A 27,950-nucleotide genomic window follows, 5' to 3' on the forward strand; every position below is an offset into this window, starting at 1 on the left:
TTAATAATCATTCAATTATCAAATAATAATTAAATTCCTGACTTTGGTCGAGTAAAGATATCTAAGAAATATTATATTTGTAGTAAGTACGTAATACCTACCAATACGCGCTAACAAATATGTGTTACATGTTTATTGTATAATTTTCACACTATTGGTTTTAAACTCAAACTCAAACATTTATACAATTAGACTTCTTCTAGAAGCACTTTTGAATCGTCATAACAGTTTAACAGTTTTAACATTTACCACCAATTCAGAAAGCAGTATCTATAGAGAAGAAGAAGAATTTATTTTAATCATAATCGTAATCTTCTACTTCACTGTAACTTTCATCGCTCGAAGAACTCGATGTTTCGTTGTCGGAATTTCTTAATGTTATTATAAATGAGTCAGTGTAATTATCTACTTTTGGTTCTAATTGAATATATTTTTCCTCATGTTCTCGCGTCTTTCTCCAAACGTCACTAAACATATCCAGACTAATAGCATTTGCTTCCTTTCTAAATAATTCTTACACAGTTTTCAAGTTAAAGTTCACATTTTGTGATGCTACTTTCCCTTTAATTATGCCCCATAGTAACTCTATTGGGTTGAGATCTTTGAGGATTGCATCAAGTAGGTAAAAATTGTGTATAGTTTGGCTTATTTTTTTTTAATAATGTGATAACTCTGATTATTAATTAGTTAGGTATTTGATTTTTGAAAAAAAAAATGCCGATTTTATTCAAAATTTATATTTTTCTAACAAGATCCTTATCATCCAAATTTCCACCTTGGTGAGAAAAATTGACATTTCTAATGAAAATGAACAAAAAATTAAATGATTTTATTAAATTATACTGTAAAATAGTCTATAATTCTTCCATTTACTGTATCACAAAATTCTTCATAGATTTTTAGATATTCGTACTACACCAAATTACATCACCCTGTATTTATAAACAATTGCAAAATATGACACATACATAGGCCGGGAGATACTGACACAAAATTTCGGGTCATTTGTAACAGAATGGCGGTTCTACAGAGGTCTTATTACGCAATGACTAAAAGAAAAATGTTGGTCAGAACTCAGAACGCTGGTACCGGCGGACTAGTCGCGTGGGCGTTAGTCGAACTCGTCGGATAAATAGCGAAAGTCAAACGATTTACAAATCGTTTGACTTTTCCGCGGTATGGCGACCATTTGGAATCGTCCGAAAAGTATGGCATGGCAATTTTAGTAAATGGCTGCACGACGATGGTTACCTGTGCAAAAGTGAGCTCGGTACAAATGGTTGAATTGTTTTTTTTTAAATCAACGCATTCACGTCGGTATGGCGGACTGTAAGTCACATCGTAACTGTATGGCATGACACTACCGCCTACATCTTTTTTAAGGGCTATCGGTAAATTCTAAAATTTTTGTGTTACAAATCGTTGGACTTTCGCTATTTATCCGACGAGTGTGACTAACGCCCACGCGACTAGTCCACCGGTACCAGCGTTCTGACCATCATTTTTCTTTTTGTCATTGCGTACTAAGACCCCTCTAGACCGCCATCCTGTTACAAATGGCCCGAAATTTTGTGTCAGTATCTCCCGGCCTAACATGTGCAATGTGTAAATGTGTTGACGTTCCAGCTCTTCTTAATATACCTGTAGCAGATTACAGTTTTAAAATATTGTGACTTTTTTTACTTTTAAAATGCAACATATCTAAGTAAATTTAAAAATTATTAACATATTTTATATTTTTCCACAGACACTACGCGAAACAGATCCGCGACCCGTCCGCCACGTTCGAGGACCGCGAAGCGAGCGAGCGAAGCGAAGCGCGCTGGGCGCCGCCCGGCGAGGTGGTGGTGGGCGACGTGTACCTCAAGCTGTACCTGCAGAACCCGCACTGGGCGCTGCGCTCGCCCAAGCGGTTCCTGCAGGAGCTGCTCAGTGAAACGGTCGCCGCGTTGGCTAAGGACACTTCGGAGGTAGGAGTGATTTTTTTTAGTTTTTACGAAAATTTCGTTATCTTTGAATTTTACTGCACTGTACCATATGTAGTAACATTTGCTCATGTAACATTAATTGAAAATTGAATTTCCTTACTATTTTTTTTAATTGAACAATTATTAAGGAAAAAATAATAATTTAAAAGTTGTTTAATTGTTTTTTCAAGTCGAGACTTCAATTTTTCTGTAAAATAAAGATACAGCTAATTAACATAACTGAAAGTTGATTTTTATTCTAAATTTTGTGTCACATTGCAGGGCAGCCGCGGCGACGTGTGCGCACGCGCACTAGCGGCACTAGTACGCGCGCAGCCCGCACTGGCGGAGGCCGTGGCGCAGCTGGGCGAGCTGCCGCGGCTCACGCGCCTGCTGCCCGTGTGCCCGCGCCACGCCGTGCCCGTGCTCGCGGCACTCGCGCACACGCAGGTGCGGACACGAGTACACACGTACAAATACACTCATGTGTAACCGTGTGGATACGCACACTAATACAAAACGCACATAAACACGCACGCACGCACATACGCATGCGAACATACACACATGAATTTACGCACGCGAACATACGCACTCGAAAATACGCACGCGAACACACACGCAAACATACGCACGCGAACATACGCACGTGAACATACGCACGCATACACGCTAATTATTTTTTATTTGTCGTTTTAATTGTTGTTTCAGGCGGTTGTGATAGCGTTATCGCAAACGGAAGTAATGTCGGGGCTCAAGACTGCCGTGAAGACTTGCCGAGAGGTGATCGGGGGCGCGTGCGAGGCGCTCTCCACGATATTCAACAGTTCTGTGAATACGGACAAGTTGGTGTTGCAGGTGAGAAATATACTCGATTTTGTATTAATATTACATATTCTAATCCTCTCTTCTCTTACGCATTATGATTTTTACTTTTTTGTGTTGAAATAAAAGTACGCGTTATGTTTTTTACTTTTTTGTGTTGAAATAAAAGTTTTTTTTCTCTTTCTACGTGCAGGCGCTCGAAACGGATCTGGTGGGCGAGCTCATATCGATACTGGAGGGCGGCGTGGAGGGCGAGACGGCGGCGCGGCTCGTGAGCGCGCTGAAGGGCATGGCGCGCGCGGGGCCGCACGGGGAGCGCGTGCGGGCGGCGCTGGGCCGCTCGCCCGTGTGGCCGCACTACGCGGCGCAGCGGCACGACCTCTTCATATCGGCCGGCCACGCGCCGGCGCTGGCGGGTAACTATGTGTGCTATACGCGCGGGGCCGCACATATTTTAAGAAAAAAAAAAATTACACTTGTCATTGAAAGTTGAAACCATATTATACGTCTTACTTCTTACTCGACTTTCACGTCACCATTGAACCGATTGTGATTAAACTTGCATCATAACATAAACCAAGGAAATATTTGCAGATTCAACCGCGCTTGCAATCGTGTCGCACAGCTAGTAAAATATAAAATTGTTAATTATATAATTGTTTACAGCGGCCCCGCACGCAGCGGGCTACCTCACAGCAGCGCCGATGTCGCTGCCCGCGCAGCCGCCGCCCATCGACTGACGCTCGCACATCGCACTGCTCGCACACCCGCTTTAGTACCACCCTACACACACACACACATTGTGGAATTACAAGGTTAATAATGTATACATCCCCCCCAAATACACACACACACACATTGTGGAGTTACAAGGTTAATAATGTATACATCCCCCCCAAATACACACACACACACACATTGTGGAGTTACAAGGTTAATAATGTATACATCCCCCCCAAATACACACACACACATTGTGGAGTTACAAGGTTAATAATGTATACACCCCCCCCAAATACACACACACACATTGTGGAGTTACAAGGTTAATAATGTATACATCCCCCCAAATACACACACACAAACACACATTGTAAAGTATTCGTAACATAATATGACAGTTACAAGGCAGTCATTAATTTTGTAGACACGCTTCACACATGAATGTATTAATAATCACACACACATGTATTTTTGTCATATGAGCATAAAATTTTGAGTTGCGTTTCTAAATGTTAAATTGCATATGGCTGTACAATGTTGCTTTTCATAACTTTTTTCTAACTACATGCTTACGTTAGATGTTATATATACTTCTCGTATAAGGATCGTTGTCAATTCCAAATAATCTATTAAAAATCAAATGAGCCTGAATTTTTTATTTCAGAACAGTTACTCTTTATTATGTTAATAATGCAATGCAATAAAATTAAGCTAAACTATATTCTGCAAAAATACCAACTACTTACTTTGAACTGCCAGTGTGTATAACTTTATACTAAATACATTTTACAAATTATTATAAGTAAATTTGTCAAAAGATTTAGAATTTATGCTGCAGTTAAAATATTTGGATTTCCTTTTGTATTCCTTCAATAAAATTATGTTTGTTAAAAGTTTAATGTACTTATGTATAAATGAATATAAATATAACATATTATGATAAACGAGGTATTAGTAGCCAATATTGAGACTAAAAATCATTAATAACTCAGGCCCCGGAATCACAGACACAATAGAAAATCTATTGTGTCGTGGACCGATCGGGCCGTTCGGGGCTCAATGGGTTAGTCATTATATTTTATTGTTAATAGTATTAGCGATGATATTATTCAGTTTTCTTATGTTACCTTTTCTTGTGTACTCATATTGTATGTGATCTCTTATGTATAAGAAATTATTCCTTCTAATCTTAATTTTAATCGTGAAGTTATAACATCCTTCATTTTTTTATTATGTTTCTTGCCTGACTTTAAATGTATGATTTGATAAAATTGTATATGAATATTGTTAAACGCAATTTGTTAATGGTATCAGGGAGATTTTGTATTACAACGACGAATAAAAAGATTGCTATGCTTATTATATCAATTTATATTCCATTAAAATCATATCTAGTATTAAAAGGGACTTATAACAATTTAAATACATATGAGTATATTTATATTACTTTAAAATTAAGAGGGTTTATAAGTATTTAACTGGGAATAGAAACGGGATTCGGGAGAGTTTTAGTAAATTTCGAAATCATGAATGATGGTTAAATTCCATAATGATTTAATGTTCATTCAGATATCACATACATATTTTAGTTGGGTAATCACAGTTATGCTGTTCTTATAACCTAAAACGGTAAATTTTTCTTACGGACGTATGTTCTTTGAAATCTCTCATTGAAGACTTAAAATCTGAGTGTCCTTAAGAAAAGTTGTTATAGGAATAGCACATAAATATATGTAAAAATGTAAATGTAGCAATAAAGTCTCGCGTTAGCTATATACGAATAAGTGTGATATTATTATTATATAATTGTTATACAGTTGCACATGGGATAATTTCGTATGGCGGGTAATTTAAAAAATATAATTTGTTTTAACACATAGGTGCTTATTCTTGTAAAATACGCAGTTTTCACAATATAATTTAATTATATATTACAGTTATTCTCATAAAAAGATCATAAGTTGAAAGCACAATTTTCAAAATTACCCGATATTCGTATTTACCCTATTGCACTAAATGTCGTTTAGCTGTTGTCGTAGCGTGGGTTTTTGTGTAAAGCTTTTATAAAAGGATATGATATGAACGGTGTTGCCAACTTTAATTTCAAAAGTACTAAGTTTTTTATAAATTATCAATTAATTTGCCCATGGAAAGCTTATTATGAAATGAATGTAAATAAGTAGTTGTTTATAAAGGCTCGGTGCGATGGAAGAATAAGTCTGACGGAAGGATACGCATGGTCACTGGACGATATTTAATATTTTTATATTTAGCACTAAGTAATATGAATGTAAAGTAATATATTAAATGATTATTGTATTATATGGCTGTTTTATTTTTATTCATCCTTTTCCCTTTATTTTGAATAATATCACAACCTTGGTTATGTATTCCATTTATTTTATTGGAATAAGTGACAATGTAAATAATCGTTTGGTAGACCATGAAAGTTAGAGCTAGCGCACACGAGCAACTTTGTCTCCGCAACTATTTTGTCTCTCCCATCAATTTGTATGGGGAGTTGCGTCGCTACGTGCGCGCACCTTCATACTAGCCCATGGGTGGAGATACAAAATAGTTGCGGAGACAAAATAGTTGCGGAGACAAAGTTGCTCGTGCGCGCTCGCTCTTAGGATTTCAATTATTTATAACTGCTGAATACATACAGGGTGTAATCGTTCCGTAACTGTTATAGATATCAAAAAACTTTATACTGATATCTAAAGTGCTTTACCTAATGAGTAAAATCACAATAATAACTATTTAAAGATATCCCATACAATTTATATGACAGGTTTTAGATCCTTTTTTCTTAGTTTTTTTTAAAGTGAAACTTTTATTACATCGTCTCAAACTTTTTGGTCTGTGTAGCGCATGTCGCGTGTATCGCGGCTGCCGAGTAGGTATACCTACTCGGCAGCCGACCGTCACGCAACATGCGCTACACAAAGCAGTGTTCGGAACCGTTCGAACAGTTTCACTTTTACCGTGGTTTCATAAAACCACACAACATTTTTTTTGCTTTAATTACCTACTTCTCAAACTTTATGGAAAGTTTATTTAAATAGAATATTTAATAAAACTTCAATAAAATTTTGTATCGCACAATAGAACGTCACTTCGAGCATCTCAAATTGTATGAGAAATTAAATGTATGAGAGTGTTTAATAGTCCAGGATCCATCGCCCATTTTTGCACTTGATTACTATCAAGCTAAGGCGCTGACTCCACGAGCGAGAGAATCGCGACGATATTATCGTCGTGCCACGTATTTCTATACACTCTCTATGGAACCGTCTCCACACGGCGATATTATCGCCGCGATAGGACGAGTGGCAATGAGCGCGCGAAACGTCATTACATCGTCGCTAGCCCGCCGCGACTAGCAGCGGGCTAGCGACGAGCGCGCGGCGGGCCCGCTGTCAAACGCAGCGTCATTTCAGCGTTGCCTCTGGTCTTCTCGTAGTTCTCTTCAAGGAAACGTGACAGATACCGTTACGAGTCGCCGCGGAAACGCTGCGATTCCGTTACGACTCGTGACGATACGCGGCGGAATTATCGCTCGTTCGTGGAGATTATCCGACGATATAAGGGCGGACTCGTCGCGATTCTCTCGCTCGTGGAGTCAGCGCCTAATTTTCCGTGAGTAGCTTTATTTTGATGAGACGCCCAATAATTTCCTGTACGAAACTCTCGATTGTGGTAGCTAACAGAGGTAACAAGGATAAAATATTTTGATTTGATGGTTCTCAAATATTTATTACTAACTGATTTTTTTTTGTTCAATCTCAAGATAAGAAATATTTTTTCGAATAATCTAAATTATTCGAAAAAATATTTGTCCTACAAAATCTATGGTTTGATCAAAGAGTCCCCTCTTTCCAATGTGTATCGATAACGAGGTCATCATAAATGATTACTAACCACTAACCAGCTGATTTTTTTGTTTTCACTTAGTTAATATTTATATAATTCAACAGACATATTGTCCTACAAATTGCGTAATAAATATTTGAGAACCATCAAATCAACAGCCTACGTCAATCTCATACATTCGTAGTCTATTCTATTGAACGCTACGCTAACAGAAAGCTACTTGACTAGGGGGGCTGGACTATAATTTTAAAGTTTTGGATATTTCTCGTAATATTTTTAAAAAGTTTTTATTGTCATTTTACTCATTAGGTAAAGTACTTTCGACATCAGTTTCAAGCTTTTTGGTATCTGTAATAGTTACGGAATAATCGCCTGTGCACACTTAACGAATACACCCTGTATTTGCTATGTATACAGGCGGCCATATTAATTATGTAGTATCACAGACTAATACTACGTATACAAGTAGTAGTGTTACATAATACATTGTCATTGAGATCATTGGATAGGTAGGTACACACAAAATAAAACACTAGATTCAGTTATAATTATTTATTAAAAATATCGTATAGGTACAAAGTAAATAATATTATTATAAAAATACAATTATGTTAAATTAAAATTAGCACCATCATTTACTGGTCACATACATAACTAATTCGTTAATTGAATTTTCTTCGTATTTTAAAGTAAGTATTTAATTTATTAAGGCTTTTCATGTAGTATGAACGACTTATTATCTAGATTTCGAGTACCTACAACCAGAGGCGGCTCGTGACAAAATTTTATGGGTGTTCACTTGAAATAAAACACTGAAAATACATGGTGTAAAGCAGTACAATAATTTATCAAAAAAATTACTTATAAAGAAAATGCATACGTGATACGTCTTTCTTTTTGGTGTGCAAAAATATCTATAACTTAAAGCGACAAGACCGATAGACGCCAATTGCAGTTCATTCAACAAATTGTGAGTACCGAGATTGTGAATGTTTTTTCATCTTCATTGAAAGATGAGCTAAGTCGTCAACGCCCGTTTCAGTCCAAGCACTCTCACCTCCGCCGGCCGCGCCCGCTTTAAATAAAAGACACGGAAAACAAAATAGTTTGTTGCTTTCATCACAACCACACAACCACGGTGTTTTCACATATTGTTCAGATTTAAACACACGCGTATATGTTTTCGTTTTTGTCGTACATTTTTGCGTAAGATCAAGTTCAGGCCGTGGCGGTCCCTTAGCTTTACATTCAAGCCGAATTTGTAACGTTTTATCACACTTTTTAATGAACGCCACATTATAATTATTGTTAATTTTAACACTCACAAGTAATACTGATAACTACAGGCTATTTCAACACGTATTTTATAATTTTAATTAGAAAATTGCATGAATCGCGCGCGTGCATTGAATTTGACTCGAGTGTTTGTTTATATTATAGAAGTGGTAACTGGCAACCTCGCGCGCAATCGCTGTCCTGCCTGGCGGTAAAAACGAACCGGCAACGTTTGCGGGTGCGGCGCGGCGCTCCGAATTTTGCTACTTTTCCATAGAAAATCTTTTGTTTCACGCGCAGGGCTCTGGCAAAACCCTCTCTTTCACTCCTATTGGATTTCGTATTAGGAAATGTACTAAATCTTTTTTCATTGGAGCGCAATCGTGAGCGCTCCGCTTCGCGCGTTACATAATACAGTAGGTATTATACAGGTGTATGGGATGATGGAATGATGGATATATTCATTGGTATTAACAGTAGTTTTAAAGATTACGATTGATTTTAAATAGTAATAATTAATGGTAATAATTAAATTAAGGACCATGATTTTATTATAATTATTTATGGGAGTTCACTGCACCAGCGCTCCTTAGGGCGAGCCGCCTCTGCCTACAACCTAAAATTAACTTATTTAGTGAGATCATAGGAACATTCATTTCAATACTTTACAAATATTTTATACAGTGCTGCCCCCTAGCTCTTAATATAGACACAGACTGGGAAGATATTATGGGGCAATCTAAAAAATACTGACTATGAAATATATTAATAATTACCAAACTTAAATAAGTTCATCGAAATTCGCTTATTCATTATTAAAAAAAAGTACATATTATTTAATGATTATTTACCATTTTTTTTCTAAGGTATAAATTCAATAATATTGTACTAAACTAAAAGATTATATTAATATAATGCAGTAATCAGATCGCGTTTTAAATCAAACAGCCACAACTTCTAACTTCACACGGCTGGCTATCACATAAGTTTTCTTTTTGTAGCATTTTGGCGGCAAGTTATTGGGCGAACTATTGTTTTTTAGTCAGATTCACCACTTGTGAACTCTAGATTTTTGTCTAGCTATGGCAGCTGCCAGTTAAAATTATTTTATACAATATTTAAAAATATACCATTTCGTACACATAGATAATCAGGGACAATATAAGCAGACAATGAAATTGTCAAAAAAGTTAAACAATGGATAAATTTCTACCATGTTCTACCATAGCTGTGTCCTGCTCTTGCTCACATGAAACGTCAATCATAAAAACAAGACAGGTTATTACTTATTGCACTAACTAATCCATTGCAAAGCAAATGGGTAACATTTTATTAGTAAGACCGTTAATACTTATAAATTTAATAGTTATAAATATAAACTTAATAGTTATAAATATAATCTTGCGTTATAAGTAGTAAGTTGTAGAAATAGTGAAGAGGTAGATTTTAATGAAATATTCTTCTATTCGTATTTTAGTCAGTTTGTAGTGAGTTAGATAGCTTGTAATCTGCAGGCGAATAATTGTTAGCCGTGTTCGATCTGTGATAACCTCGCTTCGACCACGGCCATTTTCCTCTGAAATTAAGAATAATACATGATATAATAAAATTGTAGAAAAGTTGTGTCTGTACAATGAAAATATGCAAAAAAAATAGCAGGTTTTAAATCGTTCCCGAACCCAAAAACTGTAGTTATTTTTTTTGTCTGTTTGTCTGTATGTTTGTGCACGCTAATCTCAGAAAGGGCTTATCCGATTTAGATGCGGTTTTCACTTATATATTGTGGTAACAATAAGTGTTTAATTCATGTCAATCGGTTCATAAATAAAAAAATTATGACCATATAAGAAATCACGGCGAACATTTGCTGAGGCATTCTATTGTACACTGTACAGTGTACGATAAAACGTAAGTTATCTGTTATACGCTACAGTTATTCCTTGACATGTCCAGATGATAATATCGAAAGTCCCCAAGGGTGGAGGGGGGGGGGGGGGTAAGCTGAGTAAGTAGGGGGGGGAGGGGTCCAATTAGCATTATGGTTACTTCTAGGTAAATTTTCTATATAAAATATCCTTTAAATTAAGTCGTATTATATTTTTAAACCCCGACGCAAAAAGAGGGGTGATATGTGTTTTACCGCTATGTGTGTCTGTGTGTGTGTGTCTGTCTGTGGCACCGTAGCTCACGTGTGAGTTGACGTGTGTCATGTGTGAGTGTTACGTGTATCACGTGTGTGTCACGTGACACACACACGTCACACACGTGACACTTACACGTGACATACGTGACACTCACACGTAACACACGTATATGTATATAGTAATAGTAGTCACACTTAGAATTATGTATTCTATATTGGGTAGTAGTATACATCCTGTATTAGATTATAACCAATTATTAGATTAATCCGAATAATTAATTACAACAACATTTACAAGTAATTTTAACTGGGTGTCGAAATTGAACGTGTATTTGCAACTGTGTGAATATATGTGTTTAAAATGTGAATGCTTCAAGCAATATGATTGTAGTTATGAGTGAATGAAATAACGCGTGTTGGCTTACATGGCAACGCCATACATGTTGAGTGTAAGTACGTGTCAGAGCACGTGTGTGTGTGTCTGTGTGTGACGTACCTCACAATCATGCGCACGTACCGCTGCGGCGCGCTGTGCAGTGCGGGCGGCGCGGGCGCGTCGTCGGGCCGCGCCAGCTCCAGGTAGTGGCGCGCGCCCGCACACAGCAGCGCGTCCAGCCGCGCGTGCAGCTCGCCGAACGTGGGCCGCGAGCGGGGCCGCGCGTGCCAGCACGACACCATCACCTCGTACCTGCACACAGCGGATCGTCATTGTGTTAGTGTAACTCTGGATTTAGTTTTACGAGGACCGTCAATATGGATCGTTTCTCGAATACGTGATCCGTCGTTTAACAAGTAGTATCTTCCTGACAGTCAGATTTCGATTTCAGTCACACTCACAGTGGCGGTGAGCAGTTGGGTGGGCGCGGCATGCGGTAGCCGGCGCGCAGCAGGCGCGGCAGGCGGGCGGCGCTCACCGACGCGTAGGGCGCGCCGCCCACCGTCACCACCTCCCACATCACCACGCCGAACGACCACCTGTCAATATACCATACGCATGACTATCGAATCTCATCGACTTTGTAAATTATACCATTACTAACTTTTATAAAGCATTCGATCTTGTACACCATGATCTTTTTAATAAATAATTAACTTTGACTTGTTTGTTTTTGTTATGCCCGGTTACGGTAATGCGAATAATATCTAAGTAACCGTTCTGAACTGGTCAAATAGCTTCCACCCTAAAATCCATAACTATGAATTCAGGGGTACTTCAAGGTTTAGTTTTATTTAAAACTAGAGGTCCGCCCCGGCTTCGCCCGTGGTACATATTTCGCAATAAAAGGTAGCCTATGTCCTTTCTCGGGTATCAAAATATCTCCATACCAAATTTCATGCAAATTGGTTCAGTAGTTTAGGCGTGATTGAGTAACAGACAGACAGACAGAGTTACTTTCGCATTTATAATATTAGTATGGATTAAACAAAACTATTTGTTTGGGATTTGTTTGAATTGGGATGGTTTTTTGAACCCTCATACTTATATTAAATGCATATAAAAACTTACACGTCACTTTGCGTAGTGTATATCCTGTGCGTCAAGGACTCCAGCGCCATCCATTTCACGGGCATCTTTCCGTTACCCTTCTGCTTGTATTGATTTTCTTGGTAAATATCTCTAGAGAGTCCAAAATCGGCGATCTTCAGCGTTCTATCCGCAGTCACCAATATATTCCTTGCAGCTAAATCTCTATGGACAACTCTATTGGATGATAGAAACTCCATGCCCATAGCAATTTGTCGGCAAAAGGAAAGAAGGTCAAGTACAGTAAGCTCTGTGTCACAAACTCCTTGAAGATCGTACAGTCTGTTGATTACAAGTCTAGAATCTCGCTTGCACTTAATATCATCCCGATAGTCAAATTCTTTGTTATTGTTGTAGTATTTTACGTTGCGCTTTGTAACCATTAAATCCCAGGAACATCTGAAAATTTTGCATGTAAAGGTAGATGTAATATTAAAAATCTTTAAAGCTTATGAATTTATTTAAGTCGAAAGATAACACACCTGAGATAAGTAAGCAAATCTCCCCGACTGCAGTACTCCGCAATGATGAAGGGTTTCCTGCCGCTGCAGCATCCCACCAGGCTCACGATGTGTGGATGACTTCCCACGCTCTTCATCAGTTCCATTTCAGCGCGAAAAGAACGAATTTCTTCTACTGATGGGAAATCTATAGCATGTGTAAAAAAGGTTTGATTATACAACGGTTTTTAATTATTGTATTCTCTGCGTAAAAACTAAAAAAAACAATGAGTTTACTATGGTAACAAAGATTAAACAAAAATTTGAGGTTCTTGGAATTGAATCTTCTATTACTATTTTAACCATTGTACAATCGAATGACCATTTATCTGTTCATTGAACTGAATGGCTTTTTGCTTTAATATATTTTATGTACATATTTTCTTCTGAACATTTCGAGTCGAAGTGTAGAATTGACAATATTATCATTCAAATGTTCTGCAGTAAGCGTACGACATCGCTATTAAACTAACAACGCGTGCTTCGAGCTGGATCTGATATTGAGTCCAATTCGGCATCACCATCTTTGCAACTTACCTTTAACCATCTATCTATACCTATATTCTGAACAACAAGGTCGTCAACACATGGTCCTTCAAGCCGGATCTTATCTTTACCAGGTCATCAACGCCGCAACACCTGGTCTTTCGAGCCAGATCTAACCCTTAAACATCTATCTATGCGACAAGGTCATCAATACCTGGTTCTTCGAGCCGGATTTTACTTTTAAGCATCTATCTATACGACAAAGTCATCAACACGTGGCCCTTCGAGCCGGATCTTACCTTTAAGCATCTATCTATACGACAAAGTCATCAATACGTGGTCCTTCGAGCGGGATCTTACCTTTAAGCATCTATCTATACGACAAAGTCATCAACACGTGGTCCTTCGAGCGGGATCCTACCTTTAAGCATCTATCTATACGACAAAGTCATCAACACGTGGTCCTTCGAGCCGGATCTTACCTTTAAGCATCTATCTTTACGACAGTCATCAACACGTGGTCCTTCGAGCCGGATCTTACCTTTAAGCATATATCTATACGACAAAGTCATCAACACGTGGCCCTTCGAGCCGGATCTTACCTTTAACCATCTATCTATACGACAAAGTCATCAACACGTGGCCCTTCGAGCCGGATCTTACCTTTACCAGGTCATCAACACGTGGTCCTATGAATCGGATCTTACCTTTAAGCATCTTAACTGCCACGTCCCTGTTCTCCGGCGCGAGCGTGGCGCGGCGCACGACGCCGAACGCGCCCTCACCGACCAGCTCGTGCAGCGACACACGCTCCGCGCGCACCTCCCACCCGTCCTCCGATACGGAGTCCGATTCCGCGTCACCGTCTTTCGTCTTTTCCGTGAGGCCCTGTGGTTTATGGCGTGTTTTTGTATTAAATTGATTTATCAATTGCAATAATGGGCAACTCTTTTTTTGTTAAACCACAAAAAAATGCAAATTATTTCAAATATTTTTTTGTATTAGAAATCGTGCTCGTCATTTCTTAACGATTATTACCCTAAAATCTAAATGATGCAGATTGAGTTAATTCATTATTAATAATAATGTTTTCTTAAATATAGACTTAACTACCTACTTCTATAATAAAGCAAAGTTGTCTGTAATTAAAAATTTATCAATCTAAAGCCAATCATTACCGGGAAGTACATATTCCTCTTCTTGATGTCCCTGTACCGTTTCCACCACACGAAAGCAACAACAAATGCTATAGATATGACGACAACAGCGGCCCACGCTCCAACCAGCAAGCTCACTGAAGCGGGCTCTTCGTGAACTAAAAGAAAAACGGTAATGGTACCGTTAGTGTATATTTATTTATTTATTTCACCATTTATTGTACAACACTATCTAACATTACAATATACAGTACATGTAGTTGTATAAATGTATACTTATAATAAATAACCTATCGAATAAAATTGCGAAATAAATTCATTCTTTAGAATCTATCTAAATTCCAACTCATCATTAGAGTCCGTCAAGTCAAATAGTCAATTTATAAGGGCAACTCATTTTACAAAAGTTGCATTAGTTTATGAAAACTATATAATAAACACCAATGACTACATAAACTCCATTTAAACAAACTTTGTGATCTCATAATATGTTAATTCAAAGTATTTACGCAGGCGCAGCTTTCTTTTCAATTCGAGAAAATTTCATTAACGTCGATTTAATTTTTAATAATACAAAATTCAAATTCAAGTAGTCATTTCAATGACATTGAGTTACTATGTACTACCGCTACTACGCTATTTGTAACACGAGTTAGAGCCAAGCGTCTCAAACTCTTTTAGTCTGTGCCGGGCTGTGCCTCCCGCATGCCGCGTCAACACGATATGCCCTTCAAAATGCCTTCGTGTGTGCAGAGATATTGCACTAATAATTCAAATAATACAGCAAAATGCAAAAGAATAACTTTTCATCGTTAAGTAACTAGTTAGATAATTATTTTTAAAACTTAGTTTGAGCAAAATTTTTGGCGGGCGCCATTTTACGTCATTTGTCATAGACTAAACACTTAAGAAATGACATTGGGTATGAAATAAGTGTACATGGTAATATATTAGCGGACATATATTTTTATAGTAATACACAGTACATATATTTTTAAGAAATGACATTGGGTATGAAATAAGTGTACATGGTAATATTAGCGGACATATATTTTTATAGTAGAAAGAAACAATTTTACACATCTAAAAAAGAATATACTATAATGGTTATTAATTGAAAAAAGGTTAAATCATGAAAGATGAAAATCAATTCAATTTTTTGTTACATTTATTGCTTTTAATTTATAAGTAAAGTTTTGTTGTTTGGTATAGAGATATTTTGATACCCGAGAAAGGACATAGGATAGGTTTTATCCCGGAAATCCCACGGGAACGGGAACTATGCGGGTTTTTCTTTAACTGCGCGGGCGATGCCGCGGGTGGAAAGCTAGTAAACTAATAAAGCATCAAATCGGACTCACGTGGGAAGAATTCCCGTATTCTGTTCCCGGACTTGCCGCTCTCCGTGAACGCGACCACGAACACGTAGTACACGCCCTCGCCGTGCACGCCCGGAAACGTCACTTCGGATGCCGACTGAAAAGTTATTATTAATTTGAAACTGAGTAGTTTTAGACTATTCAGTCTTAGCTGAGAAGTTCTCTTCCTAGACTAATCAACGTAAACAAAGATTTTTTTTATCGATTTAAATCTCTGAATCCGTTTTGAAAATACGTGTTGCAATTTTTGTATTATTTTTTCAGAATAAGTATACAGTAACAATGAGTGTTATTGGAAACATAGGTACGTTGACTGACGAATATTTAAACGTGATTTAAACGGATTGTTTCTTAAAATGAATATATTTTAATTTTTATGTTAAATATTAAATTACATATTTATAATATGAAAACATTTTCATGAAGATTTCCAAACTATCAGCAAAAACAATTTCACTTGTCGTCGATATCATCATCTACAATCTAATGCATTCTTAGTTAAAAGCCAAAATTCCATTTGTATTGATTACGCTGTTGAAAACTCTACGAAATGAATTTTGCAGTTATATGAAACACATTAATATAAAATAATACTAATTTCAATTCACTCCAGGGTAACCAGAAAAAAATTGCCAACAAAAAAACTAAAAAAGAAATTATTCGCGAATTACGATATTTCTACTAGAGAAAAATAAAAACAATCATATTATCTTGTAAAATGTAATTATTATGACTTACCCCTGAAACATTTTTCTCATGATTATCATCGGCTTTCAACGTCACAGTATAGTAATTGGGCGTGTGTACCGGCTTCAGCCATTTTACGTGAACGCTCCAAGATTCAGAGCTCTCCTCTTCCACTGTCACACTTACGTTTTGTATTTTATCTGGAACTGGAAAAGATAATTGGAGCTTTAGTTAATTTCTGATTTCATTAAAATTTGGGATATCTAGGAACACATACATATCTTTCTAAGATGAAAATAAAACAATGATAAATAATAACATTTGCATTTTTATAACGCAAAGGAATCCGTAAACCATAGTACCATATGGTACCATGTACTTGTGGATAAATAAATAAATAAAAAAAGTGAAGTCCCATGTCCCCAAGTGGGGTAAGGGGCAGATGCATTATGCATACATCTGTTTTACTGATCGATTTTCTTTACGGACAAGTAGGTGATCAGCCTTCTGTGTCTTGCCAGACCGAGACATTTTTTTTCTTCGTCTCCACCGGGAATCGAACCTAGGCCCCTCGGTTCTACGCTCACGCGTCAACCACTGCATCAAGAAGACGGTTAAAAGTAAATAAATAAATAGATCTTTATTTCAGACAAATAATCCATATTTATATGTATAATTACAATTACTATAAGAAGTAAGAGTTATTTATTTATGACACTTTATTGTACAGTACCAGTAATAAAAACATATAATTTTAACATGGAAAACATGAATATGGTAAGTGCGCAATAGGCGGCCTTATTGCTTAAAGCAATTTCTTCCAGGCAACCATAAAAATGAAGAGTTATTTTTCTTATGAAATTAATTAATGTAGCATTTAAAAATTAACTCTTACTCACTAGGCAGGCAATCGGGCATATCATGACAAGATGGTGTATCATAATCAAAATCCGTTCTGCCATACTTTCCCAGGATTGTGATAGTACAAGTGTCGTCTAGAGGTAAGTCTTTCAGCATCACCAGACGGCGTTGATTTGGCTGAAAAATAATAATAATGCATTTACGCAATTGATTTTGCACGACTCATGATGCGAAGCATCAGAGAGTGCTTTACGATCGAAAAATTTTTTTCGCCTCATTTTTGCAGCTATTCTTATTAATTATTATTATAGCCTTGTTAGTTCACGGAATCAAGATATTTTGCATACTATTGTCGAGATAATTTAATGGAGATTAATCCCATACTTTTTAAAAATTGATTTACTTCAATAGAATTGGAAAAAAACACCGAAATAGGTCAAAAAATTTTCCTGTCCGTCATGTGTGAAACCTGAAAACACTATAACTTGTGAAAAAATCCATCATTTGAGTTAATTTTTTTTTTAAATATTCTAATCGACGATTGTAGGTCACTGAATGCGAATGATTAATTAATTCAGTGTCGTTTAATTGCAATTAATAAAAAACGAAAACTACAATAAGTTTTTTTTTTTTTTTTTTTTTTCATAATTAAATGAGCATTATGAGTCGTGCACTTTTGGATTTTCCAAACTTTTTAATTTTTTATTTCATTTTAACAGTTTGAAAGCTAGAAAATATACGACATGGTCGAAATACGGTCGCAAATCCTTATGACTTTGTTTGAAATGAACATTTTATAAAAGTGATCTAATTGCTCACTGTACTATAATATGATTACTTTAACTTACCCGTATACTTTTTTTGAATGCGTTTCCTAGCTGCTTAGATTCGCAGCGGTTAAATACTTCAAAGCACATATCTGTCGCTAAAAGTGAAATAATATATATGTGATATATGAGCATGTTAACCTTAATGTACTAAATAAAGTGCATGTATGATAAACAGTTCTTTAAATCATTTAGCTAATGTACTTACGATCTGTAGTATTCCAGGTCAATTCTGCATTAATATCACTCGAGCCTGGTTTATACTTATCAAAGTGGAAAGTGGGAGTTGCGATATATGTCCTCTTTTCCAAGGGGGGTAGTGAATTCCATGATATCATGTATTGGTCCTTTTTCCAATAAGAGGGACTCCCATTTCTGTTGATAATTGCCGTCCATAAGGTATGATTTCCCGAAGGTGTGTTTATTTCCCCTCTTTCTTTGCCAGGTTTTATCGCAGCAAAGTTTAGCTACGGTTTTAAAATTATTCTATTAAATTTTAACTTCGACTTCTTTTATACAATATTTAGTTTAATAATTATAAATTGTATAGAATAATAATTCAAACTCAAAACTATTTCATATTTTGACGATTCGAAAGTGCTTCTCGAAATCTAGCATGTATGAGATGGCTCGTTTGAGTTTGAATTATGTGTTCCTAGTAAACAAACATGTTTCAAAAGTGTTGTGACAGTTTTCTGTTTAGTCGTAGTTTGCAAGTCTATGAACTTGGGGAAGATCGTCATGGCGCACGTGTAAGCCGACCTATTAACCAAATATCCAAGCAAACAGGATAAAATATTGTGTAATTTGATATTAATAAAAATATCAGGAAAGAAGATCAGAGGACATATTAAATCCTAGGACGCCATGTACCAGTTTATTGTATTAAGTGTGAGGTACACATTTATAACTACTTACGTAGGTACTTGTATTTAATGTTTAAAATAGTTCTAAATAGTAAATATACCATTGATATTTTACTTTAAACTTACTTTAAAGGATAAAAAAATAATGGTATTGAAACAATTCCACCTTTACTTGAGTATTTTTCTATTACAATTATACCCATTCACTTACTATCGTATTCGGGGAGTTATCTTCAATAATAACCACTATCTGCATTTCCTTTGATGGTGGAACCGTGAACGTAATAGTGTTCTCTGATCGGCATTTTATTTCAACTGATGGCGGCTCCTTTTGTGTTTCGTAGTGATGACCTGAAGACATAATAATTGTGCTAGAAATTCTAACAGTAAAGTAACTCTACATTCTAATTTAGAAGATCTCCATTTCAAAACAAATTATAAAAAATATTTTTGAAGTGCAACTTCGTTAGACGCTTTGAGAGTACTAGTGTTCTGTGGTAAAACTTCATGGAAATACCGTCACGTCATGGAGTACTTTAAATATTGGCAAAGAAGTTTCACGTCTGTCACGTGTGCTCGGCTCACAAAAAAGAGCGTGTGTACGTTCTATCAAAAATTCTAAGAATGAATGCTGTTATGCTGATTGGTTAGTTATAATATTAATTGTGAAAGTGGAAATCAGATCACATCAAAAAAATCCTTCCTTGCCTTTATACTATGAAATTTGTCTCTTAGTCTGGATTTAAAAAAATGAGACTCACTTAAAAAGTTTTCCTCACAGTTCGGCTGCTGAAACAATGGAATACAAAATATTAAGGCCACCATCCATGAATTATTTATTCTGTAACGTATGTACAATTTCAATCTGTTATACATGTTTATCCTTTCAAAACAACCTTTTTGTAAAATTATTCATATTATGTAGTTGTGGGGTTGGCTAGCTTATCGATGCTGAAAATTGATACCTATATATTTTTCTTCTGTCTTTATACAATCTATTTATAGATTTATTGGATCATGAATTGTTTAAGTAGTTCATATTACAGCCCTTAATCCTTATGCTGTTTTATCTTTACTGTTTACTTTATTTAATCACCAGAAAAAATATCCTCAACTAATACAAATGAAAATAATGTGGTCAAAACAAAAGTAACAAATTAAAAGATAACATTTAGAGACGTTAATATATTAGGTGCATTCGTTCAATGTAATACTGCCCAGTGTTTACAGCGACGTGTGCTCAATCCGTGATTGAGTCACCATCACCGGCTACCTGTTTATCAACAAACTGAAATAACTCATTTTGTGCATATCTCGAAAAGATTGGCGTGGTATGTCCTTAACAGGATGAAGTGTGATATGCGGACGTGAATTGATGATAACGATATTATGTTAAAAATCTTTATTGCAGAAAAGTTTAAAATGATACAGATAATTGGAGAAACTAAAGCCTGTGTTCAGTGTTAGTGACCTTTGACCAATTGACCAACCATGTTTGATTTTTCGGAGAAAATCTAACGCAAATTTAAAAAGCAAGACGTTTGTAATTGCAGTCTACAATTTTAAAAGATACTTCTCAATTATATATACTCGAATGGTTCTTCTGTGAATCTTCGAAGTTCAATATCATACGAAACGATAAACGTTGATTTATAGCTGCATACAACTACAAGTACCTAACGTGGCTTATCTTCTTTACGTTTTATCCAGGTTTATGGAATCAAACGGTATTAGGTATTAATAGTTGTTTGAATCAATAGATCTTCGTATGATCTTTAGGACTTATCAATATAGTATAAAGTTGAACGTAGTGCAAAGTAGTATCAAGGAAATGTAAGGAATCCCTATCTTATGGAGCGTTAAAACTTAAATTGACAGCATATAATATACCTAATATAAATAATCTGATTAGGTATATCTGAATAATTTGGGATAAAGAAGTCTAAAGTACCTCATATACCTACATACATTGAATATTACTAATCTGATCTGATCTTAACCTGAAAATAAGTACATATATCCTATTCCTATAATGTATGGCTTAAATCGTCGTCAAAAATAAATAAGTAAAACCAGGAAAAAATATAAAATTTACTTTAAGCAATAAAGGTTGTCTTTGTTTTAGTCGTGTATAACATTGAAATGCGGAAGTTTTTAATTCTAAGCGTCCGCGTCAGTATGTATATTTTGGGATTGACGATAGCTTCTTAATTGAACTAATTACCTTAATTTACTATTTTTTATTTTTTTATACTTATTCCTCGATGAGCATTCGTCCACTAAAACTAGAAAAAAATGCGATAAAAAATGTACCTATGGTAGGTATGTCCTTCATATAAGTATAACAAAAACAACTTACAACCACTAACACTAACACTTTTGTTTTTTATTGTCATAGAATTGTATTGTTTGTTTGTCATTATACATTATACTCCAATCATGAATAATGAGCTAAATAAAAGAGAAGAAAGGTTCGGAGAAAAATATTATTGATACAGATACCTACTAAATGTTTTTGAGGAACCATAAATTGCTACAAAATAAGTATATTAAGTTAATTTATCTAACTGAAATATTTCGCTGTACTGCGATTGTTCGATAAGTTAAGCCCGCTATTCCATTCCTACCTTTTGTTATTTTTTGTGGTTTTCTCTCATATCATCTCACCATTACAATACTTATTCGCCTTATAATGAAACAATAGAATAGGTACCATAAAAATATTCTCAACCAATATTCATTTTTGAATGGGGTCTTTTTTTATTCCTAGATGTAATAACTTTATTTGGATTAGTATATGTAGGTATGTGTTGGCTATTATTGTAAAATGATATGCCATTCAATTAGAGATTTAAAACGCTTTTAATTTTAAATGTAATTAGATTCAGTGAAGTAGCAAAAAATGTTCGGATCAAGATAAACAGAGGTCTTTGTTGAGTCCTGTCGAAGTTGAATAACCTAATCGGACATACTTATTGGCACAAAAACCGTGTCAAGTATATTGGTGGTCTTGCTTCATTGGTTTAAAATTGCTTGTCTATTATTTACGCACATTATACCAAGCATTATTGTTTGTTGAATTTTATTTGCTTTTTGTCCTGATGTCTGGTTGAATACTGTGTAAAAACGAATGTGTTATAAGCTACGTTTTTATGTGGATGCTTACCATTTTATGATCAAAACAATGTGGGTTGGAGAGTGAAATTAAGTTCTGTGCTATAATGTATTTTTTCCTTAGTGGGTGGGACAGTCGACAGGAAACAATTGTTTTGACGAACTCTACAGACTATCGCTCGGAATGAGGGAATTTTTATTTGAAGTAAAAATGGATATGAAAATTTAAAAGAGAGATTACATTGAAAATTTCAGTTCAAAGATTCGTTTTCGACAATTTCGGTTGCGGTGGAAGTTTTGCTTTTCGTTATTTTATTTACTAAATATCCAACCAATAATGACGTATTGTCGACATTATATTGCTGTAGTCTCATGGTTTTATAGTGTTTACAAAACATAGGGGTCCCGACTTCTCGATGCTTCTGAATCATAAACATTTTTACCATAAAAAGGCATTCGTTAAAAAATATTTTTACACCGGCGAGACGAATAAAAACTTCTTTTTATTATGTAACGGAATTTGATGCAGTTTTTTCAAGTTCACAAAAAGCTCGTTTAAAGTAATATTCGAGTGGACGATTTTTATATTTTATATCTATAGATTACCGTTTTGTAATTGTGCGATCCTTTTGAAAAGAAGGTTCGTTGATTTCTTAAACACATATTTAGGTGATAAGTAGCATATTTACGCGATAAAGAATGTAGGTTCGCTACCTACTTTGTTGTTTGAAATTTTTTGAATAATTTATATTCCATAATTTGGTGTAAAACCTAATCATTACAATATTACATCTTCAATCTTTCGGTTCAGTAAGTAAAGAAGATGAATACTGACTACAATCGTAGCTGTGTTATTTTTTTATTAGCGGCAATAAGTTGTAATAAAGTAATAATTGAATGAACCTTAAAAAAAGGCTGAAATATATGCATAAGAAAATATTAGTCTCGGCTGAAAAATTCCATAGGAAACAATACATAATTTTTTCATAATTTGACCATAACAACCTAGCGATTAAACTCAGGAAAACAGTGTTGCATGCGTGGGACCGATAGAGCATGAACACAAATATTATTTTCCTACGTCTTCTCTCGACTATGAATTCGTTTAGAGAATAAAATAATACTTACTAATAAAATATAATATGCAACAGATATGATCCATATAATGGATAAAGTGCGTCAATATTTTGAGTCCATTAGGATTACGATATCTGCAACGTACGTAGTATTATAGAGATAGGTGTAAGCTGACAAAGGTCACCGCTTCTGTGGGTAATGCCACAGATAATGTAATACTATACTGTAATGCGCTACTACATTTAATACCAAATACTTATCTCATCAATGAGTACCTTGTTTACTTGGTAGTTGAGGATAATTTCATTGAGAAACTTTTGCGAGTTTATACGTATGCGAATGTTTTTGATGAAAGCTTTAAGTGAAAATTGAAAATTCTAATTGTAACTTATGAATATAATGTACAAAATAATATTACTAAAAACAAAAAATTAATATTATTTAAAACATAAAAAAGTGTTTCAAGTAGGTATTTAACAAAATATTTCTTTAAGTCTCAATAATATTATGATTTTTAATTATGTTTGCTGGAGGTTTGTAGCACGGAAAATCGCGAATGCGTAACTGCCCTAGTCAAGTGGCTTTCTGTTAGCGTAGCGTTCAATAGAATAGACTACGAATGTATGAGATTGACGTAAGCTGTAGATACACAGCCTTTACACAGCACATACACAGGCAGAGGGCCGCGGGCCGGATCGATACCTTACAATTGCAGAACTACGTGCTCTTTAAGCAGTTTCTTATCGACAAATGTGTTATGTATTACCGTGCATAAATACGTCATTACTAACATTAAAAAATAATTTATATTTTAAACAAATGTACAATAAAATTCAATACAGAAGATAATCATCAATAATAATTCTAGGTAATCATTTTTTAAGAGTACAAAACCAAATCAATAAATACGAAAATATAACGAAATTTATCAAAATATGATTTTTTTACAATATCCGATAGAATTATATCTATCTTCCTATACCTGTCAGTAAAGCGCGAATAGTACTAGTAGGTACCTAGGTAGGTACTCAATAAACACTTAAACATAAACCAAAACTGTTACAATTGAATACAGTAGGTACTTACATACTTTCTGAAGATTTACTTTTGGCCTGCGGAGCACAAATTGTGACGTGTATTGCACATGTAACAGATATTCGGATAACGGATCAACATTCGATTGCTAAAATAACAATTGAAATATTCGACTGTAGAATCTACTGAAACTACATATTATTGTTATTGGTTAGGTATAACATGTTAATCGTAAGCTTTGATTAACTTTAGCAAAATAAGCTCCCGATTATGTGATTGGCTTGTGTTAACCTTTTTTTTACTTTTATATGCAAAACGAAAGCTTTAAAACATTGATTTAAACGGTGATTAGTTGATCGAGGTATACGTGAATACTAGTGCTTTGTTTTTAAGTAGCGTATTTTTACTAGCGGTTCGCCCAGACTTCGCCCATGGTACATAATATTATGATTAGACATCGGATTATATGCACTAACAAAATGCCAAAATATGCATGCAAATATGCACTAAAAAAGGCCGAAATATGCACTAAAAACGACTGATTTGCCTAAAATATGTACAATACAAAATCGAAAAACCTTTATTATTTCTATATATTTTAATCAAAGATTGTACAAAAACAGCGAAATTTTCTTAAAATTACATATAGTTTGTAACCCGCGAGCCCAGTGTTGCCACCTTAGACCATTACGGGCTAAATCTAGCCCTTTTTTGGAATTTAACCCGTGTTTTAAATTTAAAGCCCCAAAAGGGTAATTTAGCCCTATTTTGATGGCTCAAAATTAACTTAAAATGGAGCCCATTTTGTAATTTTTTGCCATTTTACCATGCCAAAATAGGGTTTGTTTACTTGCTGAGCGTTCTGATTGGCTAATAAAGGTTAGTCAACCAATCAAAACTCCCGCTACTTAACGAAATATGCACGATTGGGGAAAAAGGCTAAAATATGCACTAACGCCGTAAATAGAGAGTTTTATGCATTTGCATATGCAAACATGCAAATGCATATAATCCGATGTCTAATTATGATCATGTAGTATGTACATTGTACATGGTAAATACAATGTACATATCCTACGGTGAAAATATTTTTGAAATCGGTCTAGTTAGTTATTCCTGAGATAAGCACGTTCATACAAACAAATTCTAGCTTTACACTATTGGTTATAGAATAAAGATAAGTTAACTTTTGAACACTGAAATTATGGCACTATGATGATGCCGTATGGTATGACATTATTAGATACCATCCATACTTAATATTATAAATGCGAAAGTAACTCTGTCTGTCTGTCTGTTACTCAATCACGCCTTAACTACTGAACCAATTTGCATGAAATTTGGTATAGAGATATTTTGATACCCGAGAAAGGACATAGGCCACTTTTTATTGCGAAATATGTACCACGGGCGAAGCCGGGGCGGACCGCTAGTGATGAATAAATACAGAATATCTAAAGCTCTCATTAAAACATTCGCTAATATTATGTAGTTTCACAATGTCACGATGCGACAACTTTAATTTTTAACTATACAAATTTAAAATGCACGTGTCGGTTGCCCTGATTCCACCTGGGATGAACCAGGATAAAATAATAATATAGAAATATTGAATAATATTTTATAGAGATACATGACACAAAGTTTATAACATAAACATCTTATAAAAACACTTCATATGTTGCTTTAATATATATATACTTATAGTAATGTACTTGTAATGTAATATATAGTCATGTAAAAAAGGAAAATTATTGTGAAAATGTTAAAAATGTGACGAAAGAGATAAGTGACGCTGATAAAATTAGTCATTAAAAGGTGACCCTATAGTGGAGTATGAATCAATAATATGTCATAACAAAAAAAATATATTGATGATTTTTTTGATAATTGCCTGTTGCTACCTGTTGCTACATAGTTTTTGCATATTTTACATAGCATTTGAACCTACGCACATCGATGCAATTGACAGAATGATTAGTCGTAGCCAATGACCATTGATCACCTATAAAAGCCTAGAGATATATTCATATTATCAGTATTTTTTAATTTATTTTGCTTGTATCCATAAATTAAAAGACAAATTGGAACAAAGACCCGCTATATTTATAATGCGTAACGAAATAATTTTTAATTAAATTTTAAATATATTTTTTTGGTTTTCCTTGTTTGGATGAAATTTTGTATCTTTATTTTATATATAATTTATATTTTTATTCGATAATTCTCTCTGTAAAATAGATATATTTTTATTATTGTTGAAGCTATGTTGGGTTTTTTGAAATAATTTTAAAAAACATAATCATAACTAAAATTCTAAGTACATATTATGTCAATTTTCACGCAGTTAGTTCACATGTGATAAGAACGCAATCTGAGCTGTTTTCTTGGTAAAAGTTTCGTATTTCATGTATTTTATTTTATGTTTGCAACAAAATAACGTGTTAAAATAAAATAAATTGATAATTGCTATTACCACAGATAATAGACAGATATACACTATACTTGTTAATATATTAAATTTTAACGAGAAAAATAAAACTTACATAAAAAGCTTGACTGTTTTAACTTTGTATTCTTGTACAGGTATTTCATAGTAAATTGCAATATCATGAATTAATCAAACACTAAAAGATAAACTTAACTACACACATACCTACCTACTAGCTACAAAACGGATTTTAATTGAATTTGAAAAAAAAATTGCATATGTTTGTTATTTCATTAACATTCAAAATACACTATAAAAAATAATATAAACAAGAATAAGACTTACCGCGTCAAAAAATATGTCCTTACATACAGTTTCCGCTAAGTCTACTAGTTGAGGGTATGATGCGGGTAGTTCAGACACCATCTCTGCTTTTACAGAAACCCCCAAAAAAGAACATTGTAAAATAATAAGTATAATATATTCAACTCTCAGTCCAAGATGCATTTTATCAATGACTTTTAGCGGAAATATCTTTCAAAACAATAAATAGTATTTCTTATCGATAACTTCATTTACACAGTTATCTTTTACGATGTTGTTATTTTAAGTAATAACAATTGGGATAACAAAAATATTTTTGTTCAATAAAAAAAATATGTATTTTAATTTAATCTCATATCACAATTATTAGTAATATTTGATACTTTGTTTTTACGATGATGCAACAGTCGATTAAAAATTTATGTGAGAGTATCGAGTGATAACAATTTTTGATGTCACTGGTCACTTTAAGATTACAATATTAAAAAATAAAAATTTTGAATTAAGAACGCGTTAGTTTCAAAACGTCAATAGCACGTGTTTGCGTGACTTATTCGCAGCTATCGCGCACGGTCTGATTGGCCCTCCGTTTGGAACTGGGGCGCAGCTTATGAGCTTGCAGGAAAATTTTACCACTCTATTTTTTTTCTCAGTTCAGATATTTAAATTATTTATGATTGAATGAAGTTTCGTGATAATAATTTGCATGCCACAAGGGCGTAATGAGTAACGTAACAAGAAAATAATATGAGTTTTTAGCGTTAGCTTTCCTATAAACTAACATAACGGAGCGTTTACGACAAATTGTAGATATTGATATCTTCAATAATTGTAAAAAAAAAATATAATTCGCGAATATTTACAATATGATA

The 27,950-nt window shown here is 34.7% G+C and overlaps 2 protein-coding genes across 2 annotated transcripts in view; one reads left to right on the forward strand and one right to left on the reverse strand.

The window, feature by feature from the left end:
• Rme-8 (receptor mediated endocytosis 8) overlaps positions 1–5,837 on the forward strand; it is a 33,352-nt gene extending 27,515 nt beyond the window's left edge. The window contains exons 35-39 of the mRNA XM_089704912.1: positions 1,748–1,970; positions 2,250–2,417; positions 2,679–2,825; positions 2,986–3,208; positions 3,459–5,837. Of these exons, the coding sequence (XP_089561038.1) occupies positions 1,748–1,970; positions 2,250–2,417; positions 2,679–2,825; positions 2,986–3,208; positions 3,459–3,532 (835 nt within the window). The 3' untranslated portion in view covers positions 3,533–5,837. The remainder of the gene's footprint in view (positions 1–1,747; positions 1,971–2,249; positions 2,418–2,678; positions 2,826–2,985; positions 3,209–3,458) is intronic.
• Positions 5,838–7,638: 1,801 nt separating this feature from the next.
• On the reverse strand, positions 7,639–27,661 carry LOC149481845 (tyrosine-protein kinase receptor torso-like). The gene is made up of 17 exons (XM_089704578.1): positions 27,100–27,661; positions 19,859–19,886; positions 19,309–19,448; positions 18,440–18,698; positions 18,253–18,329; positions 17,443–17,581; positions 16,595–16,749; positions 15,839–15,953; positions 14,499–14,635; positions 14,028–14,208; positions 12,817–12,982; positions 12,317–12,733; positions 11,647–11,784; positions 11,306–11,497; positions 9,276–10,242; positions 7,877–8,146; positions 7,639–7,838 (listed from the first exon to the last, which is right to left on the reverse strand). Exons 1-15 carry the CDS (start codon positions 27,259–27,261, stop codon positions 10,140–10,142), a joined length of 2,409 nt encoding a protein of 802 aa, XP_089560704.1. The 5' UTR covers positions 27,262–27,661; the 3' UTR covers positions 7,639–7,838; positions 7,877–8,146; positions 9,276–10,139.
• Between the last annotated feature and the right edge of the window lie 289 nt (positions 27,662–27,950).

This window comes from Colias philodice, chromosome 16, assembly GCF_061535455.1.
Source record: "Colias philodice isolate Cphi_HAF_F1 chromosome 16, ilColPhil1 Martin Lab GWU primary, whole genome shotgun sequence".
Classification (NCBI taxonomy): domain Eukaryota; kingdom Metazoa; phylum Arthropoda; class Insecta; order Lepidoptera; family Pieridae; genus Colias; species Colias philodice.

Bases quoted from the DNA above. Each gene is read 5' to 3' on its own strand.
- LOC149481845 (XM_089704578.1), bottom strand. From the start codon at position 27,261: ATGCATCTTGGACTGAGAGTTGAATATATTATACTTATTATTTTACAA. The intron at 12,983-14,027 runs GTAAGATCCGAT...CACATGCTATAG, and splicing joins GGCAGTTAAGATGCTTAAAG to ATTTCCCATCAGTAGAAGAA. The intron at 10,243-11,305 runs GTACGTCACACA...TCTTAATTTCAG, and splicing joins TACGTGCGCATGATTGTGAG to AGGAAAATGGCCGTGGTCGA.